The sequence below is a fragment of the Marmota marmota genome, unplaced genomic scaffold, assembly GCF_001458135.2.
Source record: "Marmota marmota marmota unplaced genomic scaffold, marMar, whole genome shotgun sequence".
Taxonomy (NCBI): Eukaryota; Metazoa; Chordata; class Mammalia; order Rodentia; family Sciuridae; genus Marmota; species Marmota marmota.
Window position 1 is genome coordinate 18,918,005 of NW_025999990.1, and position 13,634 is coordinate 18,931,638.

A 13,634-nucleotide genomic window follows, 5' to 3' on the forward strand; every position below is an offset into this window, starting at 1 on the left:
ACCCGCCACTCCGCCTACTGGCGCGGGAAGGGTACCCAGTGCGCAACCCGCGCAGCCGCCCTTGTCCTACTCGCTCCCCCTCCTGCTGTGCAAAGTGTTCAGGTGGCCGGATCTCAGGCATTCCTCGGAAGTCAAGAGGCTGTGTTGCTGTGAATCTTACGGGAAGATCAACCCCGAGCTGGTGTGCTGCAACCCCCATCACCTTAGCAGACTCTGCGAACTAGGTAAGAAGTTGTTCTGTGCCTACTCTTTCCTCTCCCTGGTGCGCAAGTGCTGGAAGAAAAGTCCTGGTGGGCTTTCTGTGTGTGTGTGTATGTGTGTGTGTTGTGTGGGCACTCACCTTTCCGAGGGGACAATACGTCCTCTCCTGAAGCAAACGTGAGGGACTAAAACAGAGAAGGGACAAGGGGAAGTTCGAAGGGCATTCCTTGGGGGTTCCCTTCCTGGCTTTTCTCCTCTGTCGCCCCGAGGGTGTCCATGGGCACTGCTTATGCATTCACCGTACAGACTTGCATCTAAAAACCAGAGGCTCTTGTTTGCAGATCAGCAAGGGGGTGCAAAGAGAAGTGGGGGTCACGCCTCCCCTTCACCCGGAAAGGCACTGAGGTGTGTGGCCGAGTTGGATACGGTCCAAGCCCGCCAAAGAAGGCTGGGGGAAAGCGAGCTATAAAAGCTGGAAGGTCTCCGCAGCTTTAGTAAATAAGGAGAGTCACATCGGGCACAAGTGGCCCAGATACTGCCCTGGCCTCGCAGCTTCCGAGTTTGGGGGCAGAGGATTAGGATGGGAGGCCGAATTGGGTATCTACTGTCCCTAAGCTCTGCCAGCCCCGGGTGGAAAGGAACCGGCAGCCAGGAGAAGTTGGCTGCCCCCTACTTTTTCCTTTCTTCAGCACAGAAAAGTATACAATTAATGGTCGTTAGAATGGCGGTTTCCCAGCGTCTCGGTGACGCTGCGGCCCCTTAACCGCGCTGGGGCCTCGGCTTCAGGCTGAGACCCCAGGCGCCCACCCTTTTATCTTTCCCTCCCCATCCTTCTCTGTTCCCGGCGGCTTTGTGTACGGGTGGGGGGGCGCACCCTAGATGCCTGCAGAACCCCCAAGTTCACCAGCACACTTGGGGTGCATCTCCCAGGTGGGCTGGGAGGGGGGCCGGTGCCCCCCCACCCGCGGTGCCGGGCGGAGCGGCGGGGGCGGAGGCGAGCTGCCCTCCTGGGGGCGGGCGGGTGGGGGAGGGGAGCGGGGTCTCGAGTTCCAGGATTCCGAGGGGGCCTGGTTGCCCCCGGCCCTGTGAACGGTGAAGTGCGGCTTGGTCTCTCGGCCGAGCCGGTGGTTTCCAGCCGGGCCCGCCGAGCGCGGCGGCGGCGGCCGCAGACGTAGAGGAGCGGAGCGCCGAGGCTGGCGCCAGGCGGCCTCTTTTGTTTATCTGACAGCTAAATATCAAGGCAATCACCGCCTCGCGGCCCGGCCTCCAACCCCCACAGCTAAGACAAACAGTTGGGCTGAAAGAATGCCTCTGTTATCACAAGTTTCTATCTCTCTTTCTCATGGCTCGCACTTTATATTCTCTTACTTTTTTTAATTCCAGAGTCTCCCCCCCCTCCCTACTCCAGATACCCGATGGATTTTCTCAAGCCAACTGGTGAGTCGATGATTTTCAAAATATTTTATCTTAAGTTAGAACCGGAACCTCTAGAACCCCGGCTGTGTATGTCTGGGCTGCTGCCTGGGAGGTGCTTGGTCCAGTTGGTGCTAGGTTTTCCTCTATGGGCAGTTTGAATTTTTCTGTTGTTTTGCTTTTATTATTATTATTATTATTACTTATTAACTTATTTATTTTTGTGAAAGTGTTTCCTCCATATTCTTTACATTTTGTTTCTCTTTTTCGTATTTGCAAATTGGTCGTATTGACCAAAGTTAGCTCAGCTTTTTTAACTCAGGGAGGCTTTAATCCATGCGGTGTCTTGGAAGCCAAATAGGACAGGTTGATGGGAACATTCAGAGACTTTGTAAGTGCCAGGAGAATCAGTGGAAAGGATGGAAGGGATGATCAGATGGAAGGGAAGACTGTTTCAGAAGTTGCAGAGGGGACTTGGGTTTGGGGTGAGACACTAGAACACTTAAGAAGCATGGGCAACAGGTAAAGGGAAGGTCCAGCCCCTGCCCAGCCACCTCCAGAGTCAGCCCTCCTGGGGTTTTCTCAGAATTCTTGGTAGGGCCCATAAAAGTTTTTAGCATAACTCTGCCTGCCTGTTGCTTTGTCACCGGATGGCATGGGGCCAGGGCAGAAGCCCATTTGAGACTGGCACCAGCCCCGTTGCGGTTGTCTGCATTCAACTTCTGGCTGGCAGTACAAGGGCCCATCCTTTGGAGCTGTCAGTGCCAGGGGACAGGGTCAGCAGAACGGATTGGGGATGACAGCAGGAACAAGCTTTGTTTCCTGGAGCCCCTTCTTACAGAGGGAGATTCATTTGCTAAAAGTACAGATTGTAACTTTGTTTTTTATGTCTGAATGCTGGGTGCCTGAGAAAATATAACCGCTTGTGACATTTTTATTTTGCCAAGGTTCTGGGAGAAGGAAAAGTGAAGGGTTGGGCACCATTTAGCTCCCGGAATTCTATAAGTCCTTCCGCCTCATGAGTTTTGGCTGTCGGGCCTTTTCCCCCACTAATTAAAAGTTTTGCTGGGGCGTTGTCATAAATTAAATACTTTAATGAACGTGTAACCGAAGCCCATGCTCTGCAGCCAGCCCTCCCGGGACTCCACCAGCTCTCAAGTTGGGAAGGCGTTTCTGCTTGCCTGGTGCCTGTCTAATAAGTGACCTGCAAAGCATGTGATATTTTGCTTTCGATTTACAAAACACTAGATAAATGGCCATTAATGAGGAGATAAGCAGCTCTCTGTATTTGTAACAAACGTTAACTAAAAATTACCAAGCTGTTTTCCCAAAGAATGTAACTTGCCTGAGTTTTTGGCTTAAAGAATCAAGACTAGGTTGTTCCAAGGGACCATCACTGTCTAGGTTTTGCTTTTCTTTCTGTATTCTTCAAATTTGAAGGTTTTCCTTAAAAGAGAGAAAATTTCATGGGCCCAGGGGTAGAAACTGCTAGGGTCAGTGTTCCCCAAAACCCCCAAAATCATAGAAAAGAAGGACCTTGTTCTCTTGGGTTTATTGCAGACACTGGGATAATGTGTTCTCAGGATTTAAGCAGTCATTCTGTCAGGTCAGGGGCCTCCTTTTTGGTGAGTAGAGTGATATATTTATTCATTAGCAAGTGTTGACATTAGGTAGCAAAATGTGTGTAAACAGAGAAGCCACAAAGACAGGAATGTGCCATTTCCAGAAGGTGGGGGGGGGGGAGAAGTGTTCTTCAGAACAGCCAATAGGAAGTGATTAACCTGCTAATCGGAAACCCAAACAGCTGGTTACTCACCCAAAACATTTTGTTTAAAACAAAACAAAAAAAGGAAAACAACAACAAAAAGACAACTGTTGCAGAAGAACCTAGGGACAGTAACAGATGAAGCCCCCCAGGAGAGGAATGGTCTGGAGCTGGAGGGGGACAAGTCTGGAACTGGTTTTGCTGGTGGTGGTGGCCAGGGGTGTTGCGGTTAGACACCCAGATGGGAGGGTACTGCCCTAGCCACCTACCCCCACCTAGTACCACAGAGTGCTGGGCCTGGGAATTTAGACGGGCTGCTTACATTGCTCAGCCGAGGTTGGATCTGTGCTCTAGGGTTCCTAGGTGAGCAGGCATAAGGTTTTATAATGGACAACTGTTTGAAGTCTTGACCAGTTACACAGCTATGAAGTTTCCAGCTTGAGAAGAGGAGATGGGAAGGGTGGGTAGGGGTAGGTTCCACTGAGTTGAAGGAGCCTTTGGTGGGCTAAAACTGGGGGCTCCATTTTGTGGTGGTTTAAGCTCTCTTGCTACAGCCTCTGGGAGGGCGCAGACTTTGAACAGCTGGCACTGTGTGGTCCCACACCAGCAGAGTCATCTTCCAAGGAGTATTAGAGGGGCCTGAGCCTCAGGGCAAAGTGGTTGTGACTTGTGGCTAATGGAAGGTAGGAAGACTCCCTATTCCACAAGTAATAAGAATTTGCTGTTTGCTGCTAGATTTCAGTTTATGGAGTGAGGAATCTGAGACGGTAACTTTGTGGGTTCTTCTTCCTGTGTGCTCTATGTCTGCTCTCTGGAAGGTTTGAAGAACCCAGGTGGCCAGTGACCATTCATAGATTCAGTTTCCAAAGCCTAGCAGAAAGTCTGGTATCTTGACCTGAGATGGCACCCTGCCTTTGCCTCTTAACTTTGGTCCCTAGGTCTCTCTTAACTTTTCCTGGTCTCACTTTAAATCCAGGTGATGAAAGAGTTTGATTAGATGATTCATTCATTCATTCATTCATTTACTGCTCCTTTCATTCATTCCACAGGTGGAATGATGGGCCTCCCTAAAAGTTAGAATGTGGCAGTACAGCGTTCTTCTGTCACTACTAGGGTTTCTTTGAGGTCTGAACCACCTGGGGCAGAGCCCAGGTATACTGGTTGTGATGGTGGTGGACTCTGATGCCAGCAGTGCTTAGGAAGCTCAGAACTAAGTTGGTAAGCCTGCCCTGGCTCTCTGGGTAGGGACAGTTTGGTGAAATTCCCTCAAGTTCATTCTGTGGTTGCTCCCCAGGCTTGGGGTTTTAGACTTTGTGGTAACAAACCCTCTGCTTTAGAAGCTCTAGGACAGAGGGTGAGTCTTTTTTTCTCCCCCAGAACCCAGCATGGCCTGGGTGCTTTTTGTTAAATAGCAGTAGATGAGAACCAGGAACAGCCTAGTGCTGCTGACTGCCAGCCTGGGTTTTAGGGAGCAGGAGACACAGGCAGATGGTGAGACTCTGACTTTGGAAGTCTGTCTTTGTGGGTAAGGGATAAAAGTCTGGCCCCCTTGATCTTTACAAGCCTTACAAGCCAGGCTGTAGCTTGAGGCCAGTCTGGATGCTGAAAACTGGTTCAGCCTGGCCACCTCCAGGGAGAGTTGTTGAGACTCAGTGGCCTGCCGGGGGTTTGCGGGGAGTGGACATAGCCATGGGCTAGGAGCTGGACTCTTGGGAATGGCCTGGCTCGCTGGGTGGCCCCTTGAGCTAGTCAATGACGCCTCAGTTTACCTGGGTGCATGTGGAACAGGTATGTTTTGCTACTTCACAGGGCTGGTAGGGAGGCCTAATTAACGTTTGTAAATCCCTCCTGAGATCAAAGGCACTGCAGAAGGGCAGAACACCATTTCATAAAAAACGCGTGTGGTTGCCAGCGTTGGAGCTGGCTTACCTTTGATGTGAGACAGGCTGACACCCCGACTGTGGTCTCAGCTCTGCCTGGAGAGGCCAAGCTTTTCCTTTGAAACACACCTTGCCCCTGGCATTCAGCCAGCCTGAGCTGGGGGGAGTGGCTATGGATAAGTCATCATGTTTAATATGGGGTGGGTGGAGGAAAGGGGGATGAGAAGTCTATCTCTAGAAAATGGTGAAGGCCCTCAGAGTAGTTTAGAAAGTACAGGGCATACACCAATTAACCAGTAACTCCATTTCCTGCTTCTCTCTATTGTTTTCCATTTGATTAAGTATATCCTGCAAAGCTGTATATTCCTGTTAGGAATTAGACTCTCTCCTGATGAAATGAGATTACACACACAGCCTCCTGCCCTGTCCTCCCCTTGCCCTCCCCTTGCCCTCCTCTGCCTGCCCTCCTCCTGCCCCTCCCCATTTAGGAGGGGGTCTTTTGTTGATTTGTTCTTGATGGTGCTAGGGATCAAATCCAGGGCATTTACCACTGAACTAACCCCTAGTCCAGCCCAGCCCAGAAAAGTTCTTCAAAAGTTATTATTCCAGTCTGGGAGAGAGTGTCAGAGGATATGGGAGAGGGAAGGACTCTGGATTAGAGAGAGAATCTCAGCATTTAAGGGGGACAGACAGCAGAAGCTTGGAGATCATAACGATGACTGGGAGCTCTGCAGCCTGGGCTTGGCCACCTGTAATTTGTTCCCCCTGTTTCAGCGGAGTTGGAGGAATGTACTGTGCCATCCAAGGGCTCCCGTGGACTGCTTGCCTTCTGTCTTCTCTTTGGTTAGGTTTCCTTTTTGCCAGTGTTGTCAAGGGGGGCTCCACTTAGAAACTGGTAATGCACACCCCAGAGACTCGTTGCTGGTGGCCTGGTGGCCTTGGGTGGAAGGACTTGAGTATATACCATCCAACTTGGTGCATTAGCTGTGGAGCTGGGAAACACCATTCTCAGGCTTTCTACATAGACTTCAGGAAGTTTGGCATTGGCAATGGTGCATGAGAAATTGACAGGGTCCTGTGTATTTGTGTTCCATGGGGCTAATTAGTTGTGGTTCATGGGCATTATTTTTTGTTTAAATTGCTTGGAGGGCGGTTGTAGAGTATTTCTCAGCTGGAATGGTCATTATCCTCATTAGCATTGAGGTCACTGTGCTGAGCACCTGAGGGTGATGGACAAGTCCAGTTAGGGCACAACAGAATCTGAAGGTGGAAAAGGATTAGCCAAGGCAGCAGGAGGAAACTGAGTGCCTGAAAGATTTTTGTCGGAGCTGAGATCAAGCAGCCTTGTGGAATGGGGTTGCCCGGGAAGGTTTCCAGAAATGGGGGAGGTTTGGACAGTTTGGAAGCAGGGAGAGCATTTCCCCTCGGGCTTGGAGCCTGGCTGGGAAGCTTCTATCTTGATCTGGTGGTGCTTACACAGGTGTATACATGAGTCCACTTGAAACGTTTATGCTCTACTATACTCAAGTTAGACCTCAGTTAAAAAGGAAAAGAAAGACCAGGGCAAAACCTTCATGGATGGGCATATCAGAGAGGCTACCTCCTCTATTAGGGAGGACACAGCAGCCAGGGTGGAGAAAGTATACCTGAACCTCCTTTGACGTCGGAACCACCAAGTCCCCTCAATGGGGACTTGTAATTAAGAGGAATTGAGCCAGTCTGTGATCCAGCCTGACTTGACTAAAGATTAAGGGCTGCCCCAGAGCCCAGAGAGGTGACAAGGTGCTGTGGTCTGTCTCAGGATGGGCAGAACATTGATAATCTGCACCAAGGCTGGCCCTCTGTTGTGCTGTTTAGGCTGTGCCTAGAGACGAGTCGTGGTGTATTCATATGTTTCTCCCCCTCTTTGAATCCACAGCAGACTGTCCAGATGCTGTGCCTTCCTCCGCTGAAACAGGGGGAACAAATTATCTGGCCCCTGGGGGGCTTTCAGGTAAGATGCTTTCTCTTATTTTCCTGGCAATTCCAAGATTTTTAGAAATTGCTGGAGTCTGAAGGAAGGGGGTGGCCTTCTGCCACCCCAGCTGGTCTGGAGTTGTTCTCATTCTCATTTTTATGTGCCTTAAACTGGATGCGTTCAGGGAGGCTGGTGCTGGAGCTCATCGTCCTACAGTCCTTTATGCAGCATTGGCCAGTTCCATGGATGGGGAAACTGGAGCTGGCCAGGGGCTAGTTTTGTGTTGTTTTGTGGTGGTTTTAAGCAGCTCATGGCTCGAGGGACTTCCGCTTGGTGATTTTGTGTCTTGAACTCATGCATTTAAGCTCTGTTTTTGCCCTTGCTCTTTGTGCATGAGGTGGCTTGAAGCAGGGGGATGCACCTTTAGGGGAACTTGTTGAACCAATTCCAAACAGATTCTTGAACCTCCTTTCCAAGTCCTGATTGCCCTTCCAGCTCTGTGCAGAATTCTCCAGCCCATGTCTGGGGATAGGAACTACAGGGCAGGTATGCTGCAGACAGTGGATTCCCTAGCTGTCCCCTGAGGGCAGGCTTTCCTCTGGTGGCCCACAGGCTGAGGCCCTGGAATGCTGGTGCTGGAGGATCATGGGATGGAGAAGATGCGGCATTGGGGAGCCTATCCCTCATTGTCCCTGAGGACACCAGGAAAGGGTGATACTGGGGGAAGCTTACTGGCACTGTGTAAGTGAGAGGCAGATAGTTCTTTTCTAAAGACATTCTCTTTCTTCCTGTTTCTTTCACCTCACCACGCCATCACTAGATTTTAAGAAGTAGCTAAAGCCAGAGAAAGTCACCTGGCGGGTAAAAAGCAAGAGTAGTTGTAGCAGAGTTCTGGTCATTTTCTTGCCTTTGGGCCACTGTGTAAGGCTATGGTGTAGCAGCTCAAATGGAAGCAGTAAAACTTGTTTTGCACCCTCCTTTGTGGGGTTACCCCCTGACTAATTGGTCAAGCTTTGCCACCACGTGCTGCTCACATACAGCTCCTCCTGGGTAGCTCCCTCCCCTCCAGGAGTAGAGCTTGCTGAGTGTCTGTGGGGAGACCCTTGTTTGTTTTGATTTCAGGGCAGTATATACTCTGTTATCTGAGACACTGGGTATTGTTTACTCAAGGCTTCTAATGAGAACTGAGCAGGAAAAGAAGGACCCAGAGGAGAGGGGGCTTTGGGCAGGGGGTGGGGGGTGGACGGTGGCTGAGCAGGGAGCCAGCAGGCAAGCACAGTGATGTGTAAATTGTATTTTTTCTGCTTTCTAAGGCTGAGGGAGTTGAGAGAGTTCTTGAAAGAAAGGGACAAGGAGAGGAAAGGGTCTGAGCAGAATAACATGCTCGGGATGTTGTTGGATGCTTTTATTTTTTTAAACCCTGGGTGTGCAGGGAGGAGCCCCAGCCCCTCCAAACCACATGAAATAAGCAAGGGAAGTGGTAGCTTTTGAAAGGGGCTTTTCGGAAGGTTTGTCTTATTGATAACATCTTGTCTGTCTCCTCTGCTGGAGGAAATGAGGACACCAGCCTGAGCCACCACCAGCCTGAGTGCCTCCTCGCCCAGCCCCAGGAGCCAAACTGTGTGACCCGGACAGCCCTTCCGAGATGGGTAGCCTTTTTCCTCCCCTCCAATTCCTCCAGTCCTCGAAAGAAACCAGGGGCTAAAACAATCATGACCGACTCCCCCCCAGACCCCCAGATAATTGCAGCCACGTAGATTAATGTGGAGCTGCTAGGAAGAAGGGGTGTGTCTCTGAAGAAATGGTGTGGTTTGACAAAACTGCAAAAAGAAAAAAAGGGGGGGGGCCTGCACATGAAAGAGCATTTGTTTTGAATTTTAGCTCTTGATTTACTAATTCCCAGGGCTTCAAAGTTGGAGCTCTTTCTTCTTCCTGAGCGTAGTTGGAACCATGTATTAATAACGTGCCGCGGGGGGAGGAGGTAGGAACTCCTTTTTGAGTTGATGCCAGTGGTTTGGGGGTGTCCAGAGAAGAGTTGGTGGGATATACTCTTTGTGGTGTGTATGACCCCCTAAGACGACTGCAGCCAGGGCAGGACGGAGGGTTTTGTGAGCTGCAGAAAGACTGGACCTAGTCCTTTTCCAGAGGTTGAGGGTTCCTGGGGTGGCCTGGGCACCTCTGCCTTGGGGCCACAGGGGTGTGGCAGCTGAATGGGGCCAGACACAGTGGGGGAAGGGGTTAGCATAGCAGACCCCAGGATGGGGGTGCGAGCTGGGCATCAGGGTGGGGAGCAGCCAAAGCGCCTGTGAGGGTTTTCTGCCTCCTCCCGCTTGAAATAACCTCTCGGAGTCTGTTTCACAGGCCCTGTGTGCTGTTTTCCTTCCTGTCCTGCCCTGACTGAGACCGGCTTAATGAATGGGGCTCAGTTTAGGGTGGGAGGAAGGTCGGCAGCGGGAGCCAGAGCTTGATTCTCTTGGCAAGGGAAGAAGGGAAAGAAAAAGCAGCCGAATGTGAAAATGCGAAAATGCGGTGCCTCAGAGGTGGGGGTGGGGCGTGCTCAAAGGCCTACCCCCTCCTGAGATGCAGGGGTGACTCCAAGGCTGGCCCTTCCCTTTCCTGCGCCCTTGCAAATGGCTGGCCCAGAGGAAGGGGAGTGGGCGGGTAGAGCCCAGGGAGCAGGGCCGCTGGCTGCAGGTTGGAATTCCAGCCTCGCATCTTGGCTTGGGGGGGGGGTGCGGGGAGGGGACCGACAGGCCCAGTCCTTCCTTGCAAGTGAAACACACCCCACCCCTGCAAGTATCCTCAGTCTGGGAAAATGGATCATTTTTAGAAGGCAGTGACTTTGGTTCCAGGAGATTGTACTTTCATTTCTGACAGCCGGCTCTCTGAGACAGATGGATTGCTCAGTGCAAGCTTATGTGTGTGTGTGTGTGTGTGTGTGTGTGTGTGTGTGTATACATGCACTGCGTGCCTTAGACATACAGACAGTCCCGTGCGCAGACACGCGAGCACGCATATGCCCACAGGCAGGCGTGGAGATAGGCTAAGGTCCTGTCCCATGTTTGGTTGACGTCAGAGGAGCCTCTCCATGAAGATGTGGCCTTGGGTGGTGTTTGTGGATTGGTACTGTGATTTGGCAGCCTGAGTTCAGCTCTCTCAGCAAGCGTGTCTTTTTTGAAAGGAATGCAACTCCAGATCAAGCCCTTGCTTCTGCTTGGACACATGTGTCATGGCTCAGGAAGATCCACCTTGGCAAGGTCTGACGTATCCAGGAAGCTTCTAGGTCCAGCTCAGGGGTGGAAATGGAAAGGATTTGCTCCCACAGCTTCCACTGTGTCACTAGTAATGAAAAGCATGTGTTCGAAGCTGTCATCTGTGAGCCTCCATCTGGAGTTTCTGGGGGTCTTGCGCTTCACCTGTCTGCTGTCCTCCTTTGGGTGGAAGGAACAACCTCTCACCTGTTCTAGGTTATTCAGTGACAGACCCGTCCTCCAGCCGCCACCACCAGATATAAATGCCTGGCACTGGCTGGTTCTCAGCCAGATGGACTTCCCCAGCCAGAGCAGGATTGGAGGCCACCAGCCTTTTGTAGTTATTTAAGCTTCAAAAGAGGTGTCCCTGTGATTTCCTGGAGGGAGGTAGGGGTATCAGAGGCCAAAATGATCACACGTCTTGCAGGGGATTGAGGGAACCCCATCTCTTGGCTGTGCCAGCATGCTTATTTGGAAGGACATCATCCCAAGGGGGGCCAGTTCCTTTGCTAAGGTCTTAAGATCCATGGCACCCAAGTCTGGGAGTGGGAGCATCCTTGCATCAGCACCCACTTGAGGAGCAATGTCTGTTTCCTCCTCTTTGATCCCTGCTGCCATCTGTCTTGGCTTCAGAAAAGAGCCTCCGAAAATGCCTATATAATCTGAAAATGCCTCCCTGGCTCAGCCCATGGCCGACTTGGGCTCAAACCAAGTAGCTTAGGAAAGATTGCTCCATCCTGTTTTAAGGGAAGCTATTCAGCTGCATGTGAACAATTATTTATTGTCTGGTTTGAAATTGTGATAAAGAACTAGAAATCTGGGCCTGGGTGCCTGTTGCTGTGTTTTTCGATGTCGTCTCTCCCTGCCTGGGAATAAGTACCTTCTGGTTTCATTGAGGTCTCTGATGGCATGGGGGAGGGGAGAGGGGCAGACTTTGATCCTGTTGGTCAGGAGCCCGGGCTTTGGGGGGAATCCCAAGAGCCAGCACAGTGACCAGGGGTGAGCTCCTTCCTCACCTGCCCCCTTCCCCCTGGGCCACTGTGAGAAATGACAGTCTGTGACTTCAGTGACACCTACAGTCTGTATCTCCCTAATAAGCCAGCCTAATGACTTGGGGCTAGGGCAGGCTCACCTGGTGCACACCCACACCCTGGTGTCACCAGTCCTGGACCGCAGCTCTGACTGTTTGTTGGCCTCTTCTGCAGTGCCTGAGGTCATGTGCCCGTCCCTGGAGTAGAACTCCTGATAAAACCCCCTTTGTCTTGGAAAGAATGTGGCAGTTAGGCAGGGGTTAAATGCAGGGTGACAGCATTTAAAGTCTCAGGAGTAAATTTGGGCTGCTCTGCAGGCCAGACTAGATGGGCTGCTGCCTCTTGCATCCTGTCCCCAGGCAGAACTGGGCCAGCCAGTGAGGGGGAGGGGGCCAGGGGAAAGCCAGGCTCCAGGTGATGTGGCTTTGGGCTACAATCTAACACACTGACTCCCCCACCCCCAGCAGGGCCTTCACTTAGCAGACCAGGCTGTAAACCTGAGGACCCTCTGTAGGCAAGCTGAGCCAGCCAGGCAGCGAAAAGGGAGGAAATGCCAGAGGATCCATGATGGAGTTGGCCTCCTTTACTTCTTTATTACTGTTGTGACTTTTCCATAATATTGCTCCTTGCAGTGTTATGATGGCAGAGCTGGTCTTTGTTCACTTTCTTCCAGGGGCCTTGAACTTGAAGTAGCACCTGTAAATGAAACAGATATCTAAACCTGGAAGAATCTAAAAAGGCCCAGGGTGCTGGTTTCTAGACTGGCTTGTACATTCGAATCCCTTGGGATCAAGCCTCTTCTCAAGTGAGAGTTTTGCTTGGTGATAGACACATTTGCGGGAAAGCGGTGACTGTGTATCTTTCTCCGATTTGCTTTGCTGTTGTGAATGAGATTGCAAAAGTGACCCATGGGTCTGGTGTCCTTCTGTGGGGATGAAAATATTCAGGAACTAGACAGTGGTGAATGTGCTGAGTGTCACTGGTGGTATGTTTCCTGCTATGTGTCTTTACAATTTTAAAAAGTAACTGTGCTAGCTTTTAAATACATGTGCATGTTTGGAGAACCAATCAAGAATGGTGACTGTGGAGAGGAGAGCCTCCCGTTAGGTCCTGGGGTCTATTGTGGGATACTATGGGTGCTTGATTCCACTGCACCCTGTGGTCTCCTGGGACCTGGGAGCTGCTTCTTGTTTTACCTGAACAAGCAAGTGCATCTGGAGTTAAATGAGAAGCAGAAGGTGGGGGGAAGTTCCTTTCCCAAATCTGACCTTTCTGCTGGGGGAAGGGAGCACAGGGCTTTCTCTTGCCCCAACCACCCTGCTTTGTCCTCTGGCCTGCCCAGCCCAGTGACAGTGAGGCAAGACGCAGTAAGGGCTAGCTCCCAGAGCCAGGTGACCCAGATCCTTCCTGAGCCACCAGAGCCCCTGGTGCGTGTGACATCCTCCCTGTCTTCTGGGGCAGGCCAGTGACTGGCCAGGGCACCGGCCCTTTGCGGGAGCCTCGTGAGAATACTGTGAGCCTGGCCACCGGGAGGTCACCACTGGCTCTAGCATCTTTCTCGCTGGGGATTGAATGGCTGGCCCAGTGTCTGGCCGCTTGCCTACTGTCACACGGAGGCTTCCTCTATGGGCTATTTTCAGCGGGGAGATATTATTAACTGCTGAGGCACAGTCCTCAATTTAGTGGCTAACACACCAAGAAAGCCACATTCACTTGGTCGTGGCCACTCTGCTCTCACTTGCCGTCCCCCGGCCCCTTCTGCCTTCCCCCTGTGGGCTCGGCTTGAGGACCTCAGCCTTGGCCCAGGTCCTGTGGAAGCTGACATTGTAGATTGTGTCTGTTCTAGGATGAACCAGGCTTTGCCTTAGCTCCACTCTTGAAGGTGTACAAAAGGCTGTATTTGTATTCTGAGATGGGAACAGGTTGTAACGGGTGGGAAAGGAACTTTCGATGGCGTTTAGGACAGTTATTTAAACATAGTGATAACTTTCACCTTGTAAGTTAACAGGAAATATTGGGACAAGACAGGAAATTGCATCATCCCTTTTTTGAGAAGAACTCCAGAAAAAAGTTGTTCATGAAAGGTAGTGGCTGAGAGATGGCTGGCCGGGGCTTTTTCCCCCCCTTCTCTCCACC

At 51.3% G+C, this 13,634-nt stretch overlaps 1 protein-coding gene across 1 annotated transcript in view; it reads left to right on the forward strand.

The window, feature by feature from the left end:
• Nucleotides 1–28: 28 nt before the first annotated feature.
• The window catches only part of Smad7 (SMAD family member 7), a gene marked incomplete at its 5' end in the record, with an annotated part of 28,456 nt that continues 14,850 nt past the window's right edge, over nucleotides 29–13,634 (forward strand). The window contains 3 exons of the mRNA XM_015482194.2: nucleotides 29–224; nucleotides 1,585–1,638; nucleotides 7,178–7,252. Of these exons, the coding sequence (XP_015337680.2) occupies nucleotides 29–224; nucleotides 1,585–1,638; nucleotides 7,178–7,252 (325 nt within the window). The remainder of the gene's footprint in view (nucleotides 225–1,584; nucleotides 1,639–7,177; nucleotides 7,253–13,634) is intronic.